At 42.3% G+C, this 18,432-nt stretch overlaps 1 protein-coding gene across 1 annotated transcript in view; it reads left to right on the top strand.

Annotated features, from left to right (window-relative positions):
* cdkal1 (CDK5 regulatory subunit associated protein 1-like 1) overlaps window positions 1-18,432 on the top strand; it is a 230,243-nt gene that overhangs the window by 87,662 nt on the left and 124,149 nt on the right. The window contains exon 8 of the mRNA XM_070967372.1: window positions 5,328-5,431. Within this exon, the coding sequence (XP_070823473.1) occupies window positions 5,328-5,431 (104 nt within the window). The remainder of the gene's footprint in view (window positions 1-5,327; window positions 5,432-18,432) is intronic.

Here is an 18,432-nt window from a genome sequence, read left to right as displayed (position 1 = left end):
GACAACGCTGCTGGCTTTGCATTTCCCGACCAACGGGATGACAGCTGACTGTGCTGTTACCTGGAATCAACTTTTGATGGACAAAAAGTCTCATTCTGTGTTCTGAGTTCCCAGAACTGTAAAATGCTGCCATGAAATCATAGAGGAGTCTTGGCAGTAGCACTTTTCTGCTTCCTGGCACACGCTAGTGAGACCTCCACCTTGCCACTGGGCTCTGTTCCCCACCTGACGGGGAGCACAGTTCAGACTGCAGATCATGCGTAGAGGCATGTGTTCAATCAACCCTGTGAAACAGCTGCTCAGAGATACACCAACCAGTGAGCTGGATCACAGGTTTTACAGATATCTGCAGATATCCTGGTTTAGTTGGCTACTCACCTGCTCGGCCAGTAAAGTAGTGAGTCAGTGAGACTGTAATCTGTGAGTGCATCAGTAAAGTCATTCAGACAGGTTGACAACATCAGGCCATTTCATCACAGTCAGTTACACAGTAATGTGGTCATTAGGGCAGGCAGGCAGGCAACAAGTCAGATAATTAGCTGGCTTAGCAGTGAATCAGCCAGCCTACAAGACTTGACCTAATCAGTATTTTTCATGGTTCATAATAAACAAACATCATAGCATTCTTGTCCAGTAACAATAGGCTGACTGACCTAGTGCCAACACTGTCTGGAGGTCTGTCTATAGACAAAACAAGAAGCTGGGACTCACAGTTCCTATGTAGACACGGGGTTGTGATTTCACACACACGCACGTGCTGTCTCTCTCCAGTCAAAACAACAAGCGAGGCTGCTGTAGTAGTTACAGAAACCCAAGGTCATTGTGTGACCCACACAAACACACACAGAGGCGTTTCAGTGTGCGGCGCTGTGAACACGAGACTAAACAGAACTCAAGAGGTCATACACAAAGCCTGGATTGAACACTGAGAGGGACAGGCCCCAGCTGCCTTTAGGACACACTCACACACACTCTGCTCCACTCACAGATGAAAAGAAACATCCACATGTATGCGCACGCACACACACGCAGATATCCAGCACACACAAAAATGCCAAAACAATCTTGCATGAGATAATGGTGAGAGAACTTTGTGTTTATTTTCCAGTCGGACCGCAGCTACGACCGGGATGGAAAGCGAGTACATAACATGTCAGCTGTTCCACTCTTTCTCAGCTTCAACTCTTTGACTATAAAAGGCTTCACACACTCAGATTAACCCATTGTTTTATAATCGATTCCTTGTTGGTCAAAGGGCCGTCTCTGGAAAGCAAATGGCAGCTTCATAAATGTATTTAAACTGATCCATCGTTTCCGTCATTTGGTTAATCTTCAGTGTGCAGTCGTTTTAAACACAGCCACTCACCATGTTGTTGTTTTTTGTAATGAAACACATCGTCAGCTCCACAAAAAGCTGTAAGCACTTGCTTTTCTGTTTCATCCCAAATCCTGATCATGGTTTAAAATTACAGTAGAGCCCCTATTAAGATACAAGGAACACTTTCTTTATTAGAGTCCCAGCAGGATTGTTGCTGTGCCTGCAACGTTCCCACATAACTTGAATTCAGCCATCTCTGAAGACGGTGTATCAAGGGTGAATAAGGGTTAGCTGCCAACCTTTCTCTGAATAACTTATCATCCTCTATTCATTGCTCCTAATAGGTCTTTACTCCATTGTGTCAGTGTTCTTTGTTTGTTGACTCCACATTATTTAGCAACCTCCACTTTGACTTTGAGATGACACTGACAGTAAACTTACAGGCTCGAGGCTTTGTTCACTCATATAATAGCAGTTTAAGATTTTGTTTGCTCATACGCCAGCTCCACCCCTCTCCCCTTCTCAACAATAAGTGCACTGAATAATCTTGCTTCATAATTCGCAAAGTGCTCAGACTTCGCCTCACAGTTTAAGCCTTGTTTTCATAATTGCATCTTCAAGCTCGTACAATACAAACCCACATGAACACACACACAGGCAGACACACACACACACACATGGCCCAGTTTATGTATAGAGCAGTTTTCTAATTAATGTGTAGACCCCAAATGCTTATCGTTGAGAAAACCTTTTCCTGCTCAATTCTCCCCCAGCCTGTATCTTTAACAGGCTGCACATGGGAGCCGATCCACAACGAACGATACAATATTTGTGTGTGTCTGCATATGTGTGAGTGTGTGCGTGTCGAGGGAGGTTAACAAATCTATAGAACCTCAGGGCTTTCCTTTCTTTGTTACCTTTTCAAGGCTGCAGTCACACAATACTCTCTCTCTCTCTCTCGCTCATACGTGCACACACACACACACACACACACACACACACACACACACACACACACACACACACACACACATACCCACACATGTTGGGGAGGGCTCTCTCATTGTAACACATTGATGAACTACACTGTTGTCAGGTACAACAGCTACCTCTGTGGTTTAATTAAGTGGGACGAAACAGAAGGGGGGAGAGGACAGAAACAAAGGAGGCAAAGGATGGAGCCTTGATAAAGTGGAGAAATATTTAGCTTTAATTCCAGACATATTTTTCCTTTTTCCACTTGAGTGTTGTTGATATTGCTGTTTAGTTATTTTTCATGAGCAGTAACAGTAATGAGAAGCCACAGTGTACATTCAGACTTTAGAAGTTTTTGTTTCTCTTCTCTTCTCTTCTCTTCTCTTCTCTTCTCTTCTCTTCTCTTCTCTTCTCTTCTCTTCTCTTCTCTTCTCTTCTCTTCTCTTCTCTTCTCTTACACAATACACAACAAGTGTGTGTGTGTGTGTGTCAGAGAGCGACACTGCTCCTCTCCTTCAGTCACTGTCTGTCTAAGGGTGCTGACTAGTTGTCGCAGTCTGTTTAGGCTGATGGAGAGGTCGAAACTGCTAATGCGTTGTTGTGATACTGGACAAATGTTCAGCAGCCGCACACTCACACAGACACACGAACACAAATACACATAATTGATGCAAACACAACCACACAGACACAAACGCACACACTCAAGCGGGCCACTGGCTGTCTCTTGAGATTAATGTTGGTGTGATCCACTCAGCTGGGCCTGATCACATTAAGATGGATGGACCCCCTGGTGGTGTGTGTGTGTGTGTGTGCGTGCATGCAGGGCCCCATCTGTCTGTGTTTTCTCCACAGCTAGGTCCTGTGACCTAGCTGCCATCTTTAGTGCCCTCAACTAGGATAAGCAATGCCCTGAGAGGGAGAGATGGATGGATAGATGGATAGATAGCTATATTCTCTTTTGTTTTTCATTTTTTTCCATGGTGACATTAAAAAATGCTCCTGGCATTTTGTTTTTACTTTAAAGTGGTTTTTAAGATATTGCGGGTGTTTCAGTGGGCGCTTATGAAGGTCTTTCACATACAAATGCAGCATAATGCAGAAAAAGTAATGTTCAAAACCTATGTGTTGTTAGACCCTCATCACTGACAGGGTGACTTCTTATAATCATTTCCTGTATTTTTTTAACTTTAACATCTTGCATTGCTCTTTTGTCAGATGTGCTGCTTACTTTGTAAATATGGAGAAGTGTCTGTGAACCAGTAGTAGGAGAGCATGTGGCCTCAAGTAACTTTGTCTGAGGAGAACATTTGAAATTGAACCGCTTCATCATTTTTGTATGTGGACTTTGTAACACTGTTTGTGAACTATCATGTCTTTGCACATTCTGAGAAGTAATTTTCTCTTAAATGCCTTTCTCAACTCAATCTGTAGTGTCCTGTTCTTCCCACAGCACCGAGTGGAAACTTTGATACACTGATAGTCTCTCCACTACTGTTATCTGTTACTGTTAAAGACATTGTGCTGTGAGTCATAACTAGAAAAAGCTTCTGGGGAATCCTTGTTATTCCTCTGTAAGTCTGTCCTGGGCAGACACAGGGTTTACGCTTGTTATTTACAGCAGTCTGATTTCACAGTCTCACATGAGCTTCCGTACATCACAGCATTTGATGGTTATTAATCATTAGTAAGATGTTTTTGCCATCACGCTGGAGTGTATGAATCCCACAGCAAACCAATTTTAACATTGTGACACTTTACTTTAGAGGAACTGGAGCTTTTGATGTTTGTTCTGTGTTAAAAGCGTGCATTAGTTGTGCTGTGTTGGTAGATGGTCTTGTTGTTTTCATTATGAACAGCTGGACTGTAGTCCAATATTAGTCACAGTTTGGTTGTTTTGGGACATTTAGTGAAAGCACCACTTGACGTGCCATGTTGATGTTTTTTGTGTGTTATATCACAGTTATTATACACTTGGCATTTATGGCTCCATTTAAAATGGAACTGTAGGAAACTGAACCCCAAACCTTAAAGGTGAAGCTGCCAAGCTCACGTCTTTGCACCATACAAGAACACACGGCAATTTTTTTTTTTTTTTTTGAGAGAAACAGAGAGGGAGGGAGAGAAAGTGGCTTGGTCTTATTTTTCCTTTCACATACACACGCATTAAACTAATTACAGTGTTTAACTCATGTTCACCCAACAGCATGTTTCTGCAACTCACTGGAGCCGTTGCCAGAATTGGAAGCCAACTGTGAAACTGTGAATTAAAATAAACTATGTTAACAGTGTGTATTTTTAACACAGTATTGTAAATTGGAGGTCAGAGATGAAATCTGAATGGAGTAAATACAAAAAAAGCACTGTTCACAGTGGCCTTCCTTCTTCTTCTCAGTAGCAATTTACAGTTTACTGACATGAGAGTCCCCTTTATCCTAAACAAAAGCTTCCCTCCAGTTGATACCATGCCATGTGTTTGGATCTGTTGTGCAGTATTTCTCCTTTTTTTACTGTGTATTTTTCTGCTTCATAGTCTTGCTGCCTCCATTCCACGGTCAATTAGAATTAAGCTTCTCTACTTTTTGTAAAACAAAACACTGCATTGAGTCTAATCTTTCCACTGCTGGCCTGAGAGACAGCTGTCCATGGTTATTTTGGAGTGAGCTGGAGTCCTTATAGTTTAGGAAAGAAAGGACAGTTTTGACCCCCGGCTTTCGTCTCCTGCTCCTGCTCTGTTGGGAATGTGTGCATGAATAGATTTCATTGAAATGCTGTTCATGGCTGGATTGGTCATCGTTGAGATGTTATGCATTAATGATTTACAAATGGATAACTGTAGTTTTATAAAATCTACAAATCAAGACACAAATGTGTGACTCATGAAAAAAAAAGTTAAATGACACTTTCTGTCATTACATTATTTTCCAACTTCTGGATACACAAAAGTTTTCATATTTCTATGCTCAGTTTTATATTACCACAATTCCAGTATCGCTCAGATCGTGTAACATCCCATCCCTCTCTCTTCCTCTAGGTGTCTGAATGCATGTACCTACTGTAAAACAAAGCATGCCAGAGGAGACCTGGCCAGCTATCCCATTGAGGAGTTATTGGAGAGAGCCAGGCAGTCTTTCCACGGTGAGTACATTACCTCTGTCACACATGCACAGGCACATCACATGACATTTAATCACTGTGTGTACGTGCTGCATCTTTCCAAAATCTTCTTTCAAATATGAGGTATCAAATGGCAAAAAGAGCCAACGAATATCTGACAAATATTCTGACCGAGATGCTTCATTTATATGCTGTGGAGCTGGAAGTGCTGCTGTTGGATAAATGAGGGGTGGTACCGGATAACTAGGTTCTTCTTGAGTTTGATGGCAGATGAACAGCTGTTGTGCCCTGACATCTGTCTCTTAAGAGTAGACTCCCAGAATCCCCAACTGCACAGCAGGCTATGTCTCTATGAGGGCCCCGGGCGGGTCAGTCAAGGGCAAGTCTGACACTGAGAACACAAATCTCACTTCCAGGGCATTTACTGTTTGCAATAGGTTTTGTGTTGAATCTTTGAGAGCTATTTGTCTGGTGTTTAATCTAAAATCCGTGTTCCAGATCCGTCTAAGACACTGAAACTAATAAGCATATGTAGCGCAATTCAGATCCATGATCATTTTCTTTGCCACACAAATGATCTCCCCTCCTCTTGTCACCACTGGATTACAAACCTCCTAGCTTATTTCATGTCACATGCAGTACAGCACAACAAGCAACGGTCAATTGTCTCATCCTATTAACATTTTATTACTCGTGCACATAATGTAAATATAGTTCAACCTGAAAATTTGACCATGAACATTTTAGCATAGTTGTGCCTTAAATCCTGATCTAGTGTAGAGTGTGTTTATTCAGCTTTATTTCAGATTGACTGGGCAGATGATTCTGAATTTTGTGCTTATTCATAGAATGACTAAAATGTAAGCAGTTCTCATACAGTAACACATTCACCTAATTGTTCAGAGAAGAGCCATTTTTTTCAGGAACTTTTTTCTCAACTTTTGATGGCATGCTTTGAGGCAGTGGGCACAGTTGTCCAGAGATTCACGCTGGCACAGTTGCAAATTCTTAAAAACCTTTTTAAAGTCATGATTTGGATGACTTCTGGTGCCCATGTTGCTACTGTTTCTGCCGAGGCTTTTTTGTTCAGGTGCCAATTAGAGAGCAAAACATGAACCTGGACGTCTGGTGATGGAACTCAACAGATGTTGCGATGCTGCACAGCAGTTTGAGCCCCTTTGTGGCAGGATCACAGCAGCAATGTGAAGAATCAGCACAATGCTACTCAACATGAATAAGGAGCCTTGAATCTTTGAAGCGGTGCTATTGTCGGTCTGAAAACAGCCTCGGTTTGTATCTGGGTAATGAAAAACAAGAGCATACCCTTCACAAGGACATTCCTTTCTAAATCCCTTTCAGAACTCTTTAAAGCAGCTGCATCCATGCCTCTGCAGCGCCCTGGGCTGGGCAAGACAAGGGCAACGCCGCCAGCTGCTTGAACCTTGCTGTGCGTGCTTGTGCACATGGGACCTGTGGGTGACAGTGCAGGGTGAAGATACACCTGCCCATTACACTTGTTTGAGAGAAGTCACACATATGCAGTGTACAGTATATTGATATTTTGGGAAGATTATGTTGTGTGACTCACAGTACCCGCATTACCGCCCTGTTGTGTAAACATTTGCTCTGGGTGCTACCTTTCTTTAATAACTCCCAAATACTTATTATCGTAAAATCCATTGAAAGTATTCATTAAATTTCATGTTCATGAGAACTTGTGATGGATTTGATATTGGTTAACCGTGTTTGTAGGACAAAGCAGGAACTTCACTTCAGGTCAGATATAATGTGCGTGTGTGTGTGTGTGTGTGTGAGATCCGTTGAAACGCAGGAAACATGAGTGTCAGAGACGGTTAGTTGTTGTTTTCAAAACAGAGAAAGAGGAAGCTGGAGGTTACCGTCTGTCATGATTTACAGACAGTTGGAATAAGACAGAGACAGAGATGGGTAATGAGAGAGGAGAGAAATGAGGTTTCGCTATCTAGCCACTGCTCTCTGTGGTGGATGTAGTCAAAATCAGCCGTTTCAGTTAGTAAACCTTTCGGATATTTTGTTCTCGCTGGTCAGTCTTTGCCCGTTATGGCTCCGTTCATGTACACCATGTTTTTCTGTTTCTTCCTCATTGTAACGCTGCCATCACACATAAACACATGCATGTTTAGAGCCCAAGGGAAACACAGTAAGACACACAGTTTTCCAACCCAGATTCTTGTTGACCATGTCATAACAGGTTCTTGCACACACACGGCCACACACGAACAGACACACACACCCTCACTGGTGAGTGTGATAAGCAGGTTTCATCTCAGGAATAATTTGGCCTCTATACCCTTTGGCCATCTAATGTATATTTTGTCTGTTACATATAATATATTTCTCTTTTGTTAAGCAAATAGAATCATCTACCACATTTCTGAACCAAAGGCACACTGTTTACTTCATCAAATATTTTTGTTGGGCTTGGAATTGCATTATGGCGCTGCAGCAGTGCCCTTTTTTATTTCTCACTCTCACTCTATTAGCAACCTTTTTCTTATCTCAAACAAATTGAGCCTCACAAATAGGCTCCAATTCGATTTGCTATTTGATGTCTTTTGAATAAAAAAAGTGCTGCAAGTATGAATGCTAATTTTGATTGGGCCAGTCAGCCAGTGTTGGGGGTATTTGATTGGTTTATCCCAGGGAACTTTGAAAGGATTTATGAGATTTATTCAAATGCGATTTGAGGTAAATAGCTCTCTTTCCATCTGGAAAAAAGAGAGTGAGTGAGTGCACAGCTTTTAAAATAATCTGAATTATTCAAATGTATGAATGTATAATTTTTAACATCAGAGAGGTTTGTTAATGTATGCAGGTAATGGAGGCCGCGGATGTCATAGGAAATGACAAGGTTGTGGGTGTGAGTGTATGGGTAGGGAGTGTGTGGGAGTTCATAGGCGTAGTTTTGTGTGTGACAGAGACATGCTGGGAAACAGTGATTGAGTGTGGGTTAGTGTGCTGTGCTGGCGCATAAATGTGTGTACTTGTGTAATCGTGTGTTTGTGAAATAGCCAGAAGTAGAGAAATACGTAACCATATTCCTCTGGGTGAGCAGTTCTGGAGACGTCAGTGTTCTCCATGAGGTGAGCACAGTTAGAAGGTGAACACCCTCCATCCACCAGCGACCCGCCAACAAACCAGCGACTCTCCTCCTGCTCACTTCTTGAACGCTTCACAAGCAAAATATAATGTGTGTTCTGTTCTGTGTTGTTCTGACCAGTATGGGTTTTGTGTTTGTTTGCAATCTGTTTTTACTGTTTCAGTGAAGGTTTTTTTTTGACATTCTGTTTTTAAAACCTCCAAATCAGTCTCCTTGTCAGTGCATTAGCTGAACTGGCAGGGTTGACTCTGTGATATGAGTCCTGTCTCCCATCAAGGCAGCCTCTCTGCAGTAACAGATAGGCAGCAAAAACCTGTAGGGCAACACAAGGCCTCACGCAATTTTGGGAAAAAATGCTCATCACAGGAGAGAGGTCATTTTAAATTATGAGCATAACAGTAACTAAAATAAATTCAACCAAATTCTCCTCTCACTGGTCATGTGATGACAGATGATGATGTGTGACCAGACCTATAATTAAGCCTGGGTGTGTGTGTGTGGGGGGACCTTCTATGACAAATATTCATCTCCAAAATAAATATGAATTTATTCAGCTGCACAGCTCATGAAATGTTTCTGCTGTAACATTGCATTGCATCCAACATTGCAGTTACAGGCATATATATCATACACACACACACACACACACACACACACACACACACACACACACATATATATATATAATCTTTCTTTGCTATCACATCTATGTTCCATTAGATATAACCATGTCACTTTCTGTGGTGCCCATATGTACTAAAATAGATTTCATTATATTTGGGACTTGCCTGGTTTCTCGTCTCACATTCAAGCCCACATTAAAAGCATCTTTGAAAAGGCTCGAGCCTCTGAAACCTGCAGGTAGCCTGTCCTGTAAGCATGGCTGCTGCCCCTGAGAGATGTGACAGGGGAAGGTGGGGCCGGTCGGACGGAGTGAGGTGCCAGGGCTGTGTACAAGAGGGAACGCTGTTTTTGTTGTGGTCTGCAAACACCCACTGTGGCTGTCGCCTTGTCATTTTAAACTGTGGTGTGTTTTTGAAATGGCCCTGTCTGAAACAGGACGTGATGCTTCATAGATGCAGACACACTGCTATCACTCCCACATGACACAGTACATTAGTGTGCGACGTGCGTCTTAGCAATCACGACACAGCTTGAATTTTGGGCTGTAGTGAATATTGGCATGATGACAGCACACCACTGAAACCTCGCATCACCAGTATTGCTTTTTCTCTAGACCTGACAGCTGGTGCTTTTCTCCCTTATGCAAAAATTTTTAATGTACTAAATTGTAAGCAAAACCTCCGAAAATGTGATGTAATACCTGGATGTCATCATGAGCTACTTTTTTTTGCACATGAAACTGACAATATAATCCCATTTTTAAAGTCATGTTAGTCTTTACATCACATTATGATAGCATATATTGAAGGCAAATATGTCTGCTTTTTCTCTCATTTCCTCATGACTGATTGCATTAGTGTCAAACACAGATATTAGCAGATATGACATCGCTTAGTTTCCTGGCTCCAACTGGGTGACACATGACAGATAGCCACAGATAGACAGATAGATATGAGGGCTTGGTTGTTGGCTAGCTCCAACATCTGTGACAGGTGTCAGCTCCTGTTTACCTCTACTGCTGCAGCTATGTGACACATGGACAGACGAGGGTGCCAAAGTTTGCCAGGAATGATCCTCGATGGGTCAGTGGTTCCTCCAGGTTAGGTATTAAAGTTTAGTGGCTGCATTTGGGCTGCGCCTTCATTTAGATTACAAGAAAGGTGAATGAGCCCTGTGAGGACAGCCGGTCATCACGGCAGCAGATGTAAGGCTGTGGGTTGTTGAGAATGGAGCAGTATAGGAAGCAGAAGGAAGAGTGGCATTTCAGATGTGTGGGTTCAGCAGCTGATTATATTATAAGGTGTTTTTTTCTGCAGATGGGATAACACGTATAGGTACAAATCTATCTGCATATGGGCCTATGTGAATTGTACATTTGGCACTCAGTCAAGTTAAAGAGACGAGGGAAGACGATTAAAAATAGAAATTGCCTCTAATTTGTCTCTTATTGACTAAGAGATGAGCAAGAGTTGAAACAGAGACGCAGAGGCAGACGAGCAGAGAGACTGAAATATTGACAGGAGCACATTGATCATAGTTGAGTCACCACCATCAAAGTGCTGTCTATTGGAAAGATCATGTGGAAAACTGCTGAGCATGCAAGCGCTAACACAAATTTCCTGTGTGTGTGCATGTGTGTGCGTGTGTGGAAGCAGTCAAATTTATTATCCTCTGGGATAGCTCTCATGGAGAAGCTAAAAATGGATTTTCTGAATCTCCTCCAGGCCGATAACTTGCTGATATTTTTCACACAGACAGAAGATTCTCCTTGCATGCTCCTCTGCACTGAGAAAGGGTTCAGATCCAGCTACAGTTTTTCATAATCTGTCTGTTGTGTAGCCAGTAAACTCCAAACAGATTTGAGTCACACACATGCACCAGAGTTCAAACATATGTCACCACGGCCGAAGCATGAAGAAGCGAAAGCAAGTCTTGCGTTTCTTGACTTCATTTGCTCAAGTATTGCCGTGCGCTTGAATGCATTGAACGTGGTGCTAACAGTGCCAAACATTCAATTCTCAGCATAGCCCATGACTCAAATAGTTAGCTTAGAAAGCCTGCAGTGCAGGTCAAAATATATTTTGTTAAACATCCAACTTCGTGTTAAATCCTTTACTATTTCACTTTCTCCAAGAGCACTAAAAAGATTTCTAGAACAGACAGTGTGAATTAAGTTTGTGTAGATCTGATTGTGATTACAGCATTTGCCAAACGACTTTGACACAAATGACTGTTTTTTTCACAGTAGATGTTTTGACTTGCCAAACACAGGTGTAAGCAATAATCCCAACCATGGCTGCATCCTGTTCCAGTGTCAGGGCCCTGTAGTGTGCACGCTGGCTCTGCTGACACTGTGTGTAACTCAGCTGTTCTTAATGTTACTCATTCCACCTGTGCTGCCTTTTTTTTACACGGTCAGGATAGACACGGAAGAGCCGGTGAGCTCATAACACGCTCTGATGGTTTGTCCTTTGTGCGCCGCCTTGTTGTGCTGTGTAATATTCATCAACATACTTTACTGCAATAGGTCAGTGCCATGGCAAGTTGCAGGGGAGTGATTGAAAACCAGCTGTTTCCAGGTTATGTTTCTCATTCAAGGTAGCCACAGTGGAGACAGAGTAGAGTATTCTTCAGTTTGTGCTGTTCTCCACCTCTAAGTGTGCTTGTTCCTGCTTGTGTCTTACGTCTGTCTTGCTCCCCCTCCTTGTCTCTCTGTGAATATTTCATTGGCTGTATCATGACTGCTACTAGTTTGATACAGAGCAGACTCTTGGCTGTTTGGTAACTGCTACTCATCTGGCTTTAAACACTCAGTCAGGCTGTACACAAGAATATAAAGTGCATACACATACACACTCGCACGCACACACAGTGTTTCCTCAGGCAGTCTCTTAAGGCAAGATTTGGACAACCCAGCTGCAGTCTCACCTCTACCACTACTCATTATGCATGGCCATGGTGCGGATTGTGTGTGTGTGTATTCAGTTTGAGCCAACTGACTGTTGGGAGACACTACAGACATGAGAGCAGCTTTTTTCTGTTTTTCTTGTCTCTGTTCTTGTACCATATTATATCTCATCTTTGTTTTTTGCTCTTAAAGTTCAGCTAAACTGCCGCCGTCCTTCATTTGCTTCTCTGCCTCTGTCTTCTTGTTTGACCTCTTTTCATTCCCTCCATAGGCCGGACAAAAAGACAGCAGAGGGTGGTGTGTGTGCATGCATGTGTGCGTTTGTGCGCGTGTACCGTCTTGTCCTGTGATTTAGTGCCAAGCTGGCAGCAGAGACTAGTGAATAGGGGGCCCCTTTCACACAAAGAGAGCACAGGATGCAGACACACACATGCACACACACACAGAGACACGCACACAACTCACAGTCAATGCCAGACTGCAGGCCACCAACTGCACACCTGGCATGCTGCTATTATGTCACCAGTGTGCGTATGCGTGTGAGTGTGTGTGTATGTATGTGTGAGAGAGAGATTGTGTAAGTCCAGCAGACACCATCTGCTCCGTCCTCTGTGAACTTGTGTGCACACCTCTCCTCTCTCCCTACTCCACTTCTCATCATCCTTTGAGGAACACCGTACTTTCTACTGTAGTACTACTGTATTTCCGCTGTATTTCTCTATATTTCGTAGTGCTGTGGTGCTGCTAACAATTGTACCTTAAGGATGATGTTTTTTTTCACATTATAGGACAGATTTAATGTACTTTCAACCCACTGGAGTACACTGAAGAGTCAGGCAAGACAACAAATGCATTGTGTGAAGGCATATGATTAATACAGCTAAAGCCCAGCAAATGGACCTCTAAGCAACAGTTGAGGATAAAGTGGACTTTAAAACTGTTTTTGAGGGTACTGAAAGGCCGACAGTGAAGAGTCTTAATTTCAGTTCTCTCTCCGTTGCCGTTTCTCACTTCTCTTTCCTTTCATGACATATTTTCCTCGTCTTGTGCCCCGTCTTCTCCATCTGTTTTTTCCCTTTTCTCTCACTTAAAGGCTGTGAGCATTACATTTCCCTGCTGTACAGCCCTGTGTGGGGGAGGGGAGGACTGTTCCACATTCAGTCAATAGGTGGCAGTAGGACACTTACATTCACACTCGGACCATGTGCTCGCCTCACTGGTCTTGTTATTGTCTGTATAGTCTCTCATGCACACACCGAGAGTAAGCTTGTGCCTGTTAAAATGTTTAGCTGCTGTAAGTCCTTTGACTCACATTTGGCTTTAAGTTCTTCCTCCCAAAACCCTGCTCTCTCTCTCTCTCTCTCTTTCTCTCTCTCTCTCGCTCTCTCTCTCTCTCGCTGTGTCTACCAACTTCCCCCTTGTCTTCCGTGCAAGTCACAAAAGATAAAAAATAAATGACACCCTCTTTGTTTTTATTGTAGCCTTGTAAATATTTGTAATGATTACCCACTCAAAGAAACAATTATTCTCAGGGTCCCCCCCATTAATTCCCTTGTGACCTTTTTTGTGCATGAACCCAGTTAAAAAGCACTATTAGAGAAAGAAACAAACAGCACGTTGCAGATTTTTTAGCATAGTGTTACATCTGCACATATTCAGTGATGAGCGAGTGGCAGATGATGTATGACTCAGGTGAGAATTAATATATTAAGCTATAAAGTGGTATAAAGCAACCATTGTTTTCTCTGTGTGCCAAGTTTTTACCCCTTTTTTCCTCCCCAAGCCAAGTAATTACTCTCATCTGTTTCTTTCTCTCTTTTTCCTCACCTGTCCTCAGTGTCTGCGCTGCCTCTTGGATTGCATTTCACAATTCAAAGTTTGGCCCCCTTTATCTTCCTCTCTAGTGAAGAATACTGACTGTTTCATTTCAGTGACAGTATTAGTATTCGGATCTTCCAGGAACACAAGTAAGCCCTTGGTCTCTACCTTGCCTGATTCATAACCATACACTCTGCTATTGAAGATAACTACATGGCTACAAGGTTGTTTCCAGAAGCCCCAGTGAGTCATGATACTCTCAGCAGTGTAAAGGGGGAGAAAAAAAAGCTACAAGTGGCTCAAGTCTTTAAGTTTGTGTCTGCTTTGAAGTCTAGACTAGGAGCTTGGGAGGCTGGAGAAGTAGAGATTAATTGGGCCGTTTAATCTACACAGTCCCTTGTTTGAACCCTTTCAGCTTTTTGGCAGTGTCACAAAACAAAAGCCCTTTGGATACCTGCTGGGATTAAAGTTTCTGCCATGTGGCATATTTGTGTCATGTGGATTTCCGCAAAGACTGCTTCAGATCAGTAAAAAGGTAGATGATAAAAGTCGGGTATTCAGTGGCTTTCACTGGAGTAGCACAGCATAATGACTGACTGAGTGTGTTCGTCATGTCAGTAAACATATCCCCACTTGAATGCACTTGCATCAGCACTGTACAGATCTTTCTCCATCCATATGTGTCATTAGCACGTTTTTTTAAGTGGGCAGATGCCTGCCTGCCTACATTTACCACAATCCAGTCTAACAGCAGCCTACGTATCTGTCTTTATAGAACACCTGACGCTGATCTGAAACAAGGATGGATTACAGTTAACTTTATTATTTGACTTCGACAGACAGCACTTTAATGTGTTTCTAATCGCATGTATGTTTGGTTTGGTTGATGATTCATTTAAATTTGATCCCTCTAATAGACTGACAGGTAAGCAAAAGGTGAACTCATTCTCTCCGTTCTCAGTTTTCTAAGGTACTGGCCTCCTCCTCCTCCTCCTCCTTTTACCACATACACATTACACGCACACCCACTTAACACACACATCACAATTAATTGGTTATTCTACCTGTAATTAACTTGAGCCTCACATCAATGTTGTGATCAACATGACTCATTACCTGTAAAGGAGAGAGGAATGAGAAGAGAGGGAAAATGAAAGCCTGATCCTGAAGAGTACAGGAAAGAGAATGAGAATAAAATAGTCCCAATATGTGTCCTGATCTTCAGTGTTTTTAAATGTAATAACCTGAGCGAGAAAGCTTTATCCTTAGTTTTCTATGGGGATAGCCCCATGAGAAGAGTAGAAGACAGAGAGAAATGAAGTCAAACAGATATTGAGATTATCTTTTCCTCAGTCTAAAACATTATGCAACTGTCCCACTTCTGCTCTGGTGTTTGTCTGCTTTCCTGTCCGAATCCATTCCATCACTTCAGCCTCCACCGCGGTTCTGTCCTCCTGTCTCGACCTCTTTCTCTCCCCACTCTGCTCTCTTTCCCTCTGTCATTACGTCCTCCCCTTCTTTGATCTTCTCCCATTTTCAATCAATTCCATCTCCCTCGCATTCTCATCTTTCTGTTTTGGTTGAAATCAATTTTCCTGGGCCCGTCTCTTTCTGTGTGCATCTCTCTAACTTAATCACTGTTTTGACTTATCAGTTTCCTTTAAGTCTTTCACTTAACATTTTCTCACTTGATTCCTTCCCCTGCTTTGCAGTCTCAGTGCCTGTGTGTAACTCCTCTGTCCTCTATCAACCACTGCACTTTCTTTTTTTTTTTTTCCTTTTTTTTAATCTTCCTCTCACTCAGTTTGCTGTCTGATGTTGAGCCACTATTGGCATATCTGCATTCAAATGGATAGATAACAGCATTGCTTATGAAGAGGCTAAACCTCAGTTTAGTCCTCAAGGCACAAACCATCAGCAGCTCATTTATCTCCCGTTCAGCTCAATGAGGAGAGGAACCTGCAGCCAACTGTTAGCCCTGCAGTTATTTCATGATATGGAGAAATAATTCATTACCAATGGTTTTAGCTGTTTTAGTGTTACTGCAGCGATGTGCTTACCAGTCTCATTACTGAGTGCTTTCGGCACTAAAATACACAAACAAATATTTATACATTCATTACTTTTGCCTAATTACTTAGACTGGCCTGTGGGACGAGTCAAACAACACCGAGGGAATGGGGTTAAAAGCGAAGTGGGGGAGACTTCACTTGTCATGTTTTTAGAGCCATTGGCCAAGGGACACATTGTCCAGTGGTGCTGATATTAAAATGAGCAAGCTGAGTTTGTATTTTTCTCATGATTATTTTAATAGAAAGCTTATCTGATTGGGTTGTAGAGCATTAGGATAGCATGATGGTAATGGTCAACCTTTTCAAACAGTACATATCGCTGCAACAGATGTTTCCTCCAAACCTTTCCACATTTTCCGCTCTTTAGCTGGCAGATAGCCACCAGAACAGGATGCACCTCCTCCATATCTAGTTCAGAGAAACCACAAATGAGCAGGTAATGTAAGTTTGAATCAGGCACACAACCTGATAAGGCCCTGATATTGAAATATTCGCGTGACTGTCTGCATAGCCCCGCTGATAGAAGCATGCATCGCAGTGCAGGACTCCAGAGATGATGCTGCCGTTTCTCGTTTTTAGAGACTTTTCACCACATTCCCCCTCATATTGCAATGATATCAACATTCAGGCATGCAAATGATTCAGAATTGATTCACACATTCCAAAAAGTGATTTATACATCATGTTGATGGAACTAAAAAGGTGGAACAACACTGCAAGCTCACAACGTAGCACGTGGACGACTTTTTTAGATTTTATGGGTTTATTAGTTACTAAAAGCATTTCACCATGAAGGGCAAGTATTTTGTGAATACTCACCATCAGCCAGAAGAGGAGCACAGCGGGTGAAACTAAAACACAAAGCCAGTCTTCACCGAGCAAATGAACTGTCGAACCCACACACAACGGCACTTCGCAAAATTTCCAGGCAACTCTGATAAATCGCTCGGCGTTGTGGATAACGATGGGTTTTTCTGGTAATTGTGGTACAGCAGAGACACAAAACAAGAAGACCGACACAAAAGATGTTGCAGGCAGTGCTGGTCGTCAATAAATGACTTTTATTTGAGCCAGAAGACTGTAACATGCTTCCAAATTATTGTTGTTGCCATTTTTTGAAATAAAACAGCTGTGTACTCCCACACACTTATTTCCTACTTGTCAGACTGTGACCTTCATCAAGACCAGTTAGCGTAGTGCCGGCTCTGTTCTGCACTGCAATTCAGTGGACTAATCACTGAAGTGAACAGTTTGTTACACGGTGAAATGGAGAAAAAACTTGAATAGAATTCCCCTTTTCTATTTCTTGAATCAAGAATCGATTCTGAATCCAATCATGACATCAACAATCGGAATGCGATGCTGTCATAGATTGTCACCCCTGCGTTCATTGTTAACAGCACATCTCTTCTGTCCTTCCTATTCATTCTTGCGTTGGGAACAACAGGAACGACAGAATGGATGAAAATATCAGTGTGGATATCTAGAAAAAGACACCCACGTCCCCAGAGTATGATTTACAGCACCGCACGGCTTGTGTGTGTGTGTTTGTGTGTACGTTCCTGTGTTTGTTTGTCCCCCTGTTGTATATATTTTGATACCATCAGGGGGTCTCTTCACACCCCCTGCAGGAACCAGTTCTCACATAGTGGACCACCCGTGGCCATAGCCATGAGCCCCTGGTGTTGGGTGACATGAAAGGTCTACAGGGGGGACAGCTGATGCACGTGCACATACTCACACAACACACACACACATGCTCAGAGACATGTTTGGCAAATGCTGGAAACTACTGAATATGTCCTCTAGTAAATGTTCCCTCTAACTCTTTCAACTGAAACTCTCTGTGCCTCAGGTCGTACTTGGCATTGCCCCTTGACAAATAAGCTTTGTTTTGTTCCGCTGCAGTCTAAAAATAATAGTTCTCCATCACATACACAACTAAACATGTGCTTTGAACATGCACATTTAAGCTCCTTTAATAACACTGTAGCACATGTGTGACTTTTTGCTTTTCTGTGGAGACACGACATTATTTGGCAAATATGAACAGACTGACAGATCATCTTTTGTGACCAAAGTCTTGTATGTGTCTGCTTTAAAAACAATGTAGGAATTTCTTCATTTCCTAAGCATTGACTATATTAATTTAGCAACATGTTAGTGTAAAGGCAAGCCAAGAACGCCAGGAATATTGCTTCATGCGTATATTTTTTATGATGTATTGTGTTCCTGTAAGTGATTTTATGAAATCCACTGCTTTAAGTCCAGGAGTCAGTTCTAATAGCTGGAAGCCTTTTGTTGATCGCATTCATTCTTATAGCTTTCAATTGTATATCCAGTTTGTTTCTTAAGACCAGTGATATTTAAATCTTCCATTACAATCTGATCTGCATCCATTATGCTATTCAGATAATGGAGTCCATGCCTACTCACTGTGTATATTTTGTCTACAGTGTTA

The sequence above is a fragment of the Chaetodon trifascialis genome, chromosome 7 (assembly GCF_039877785.1).
Source record: "Chaetodon trifascialis isolate fChaTrf1 chromosome 7, fChaTrf1.hap1, whole genome shotgun sequence".
Classification (NCBI taxonomy): Eukaryota; Metazoa; Chordata; class Actinopteri; order Chaetodontiformes; family Chaetodontidae; genus Chaetodon; species Chaetodon trifascialis.
The sequence above is the reverse complement of the archived record's forward strand: the minus strand, read 5'-3'. Positions and strand labels throughout refer to the sequence as shown.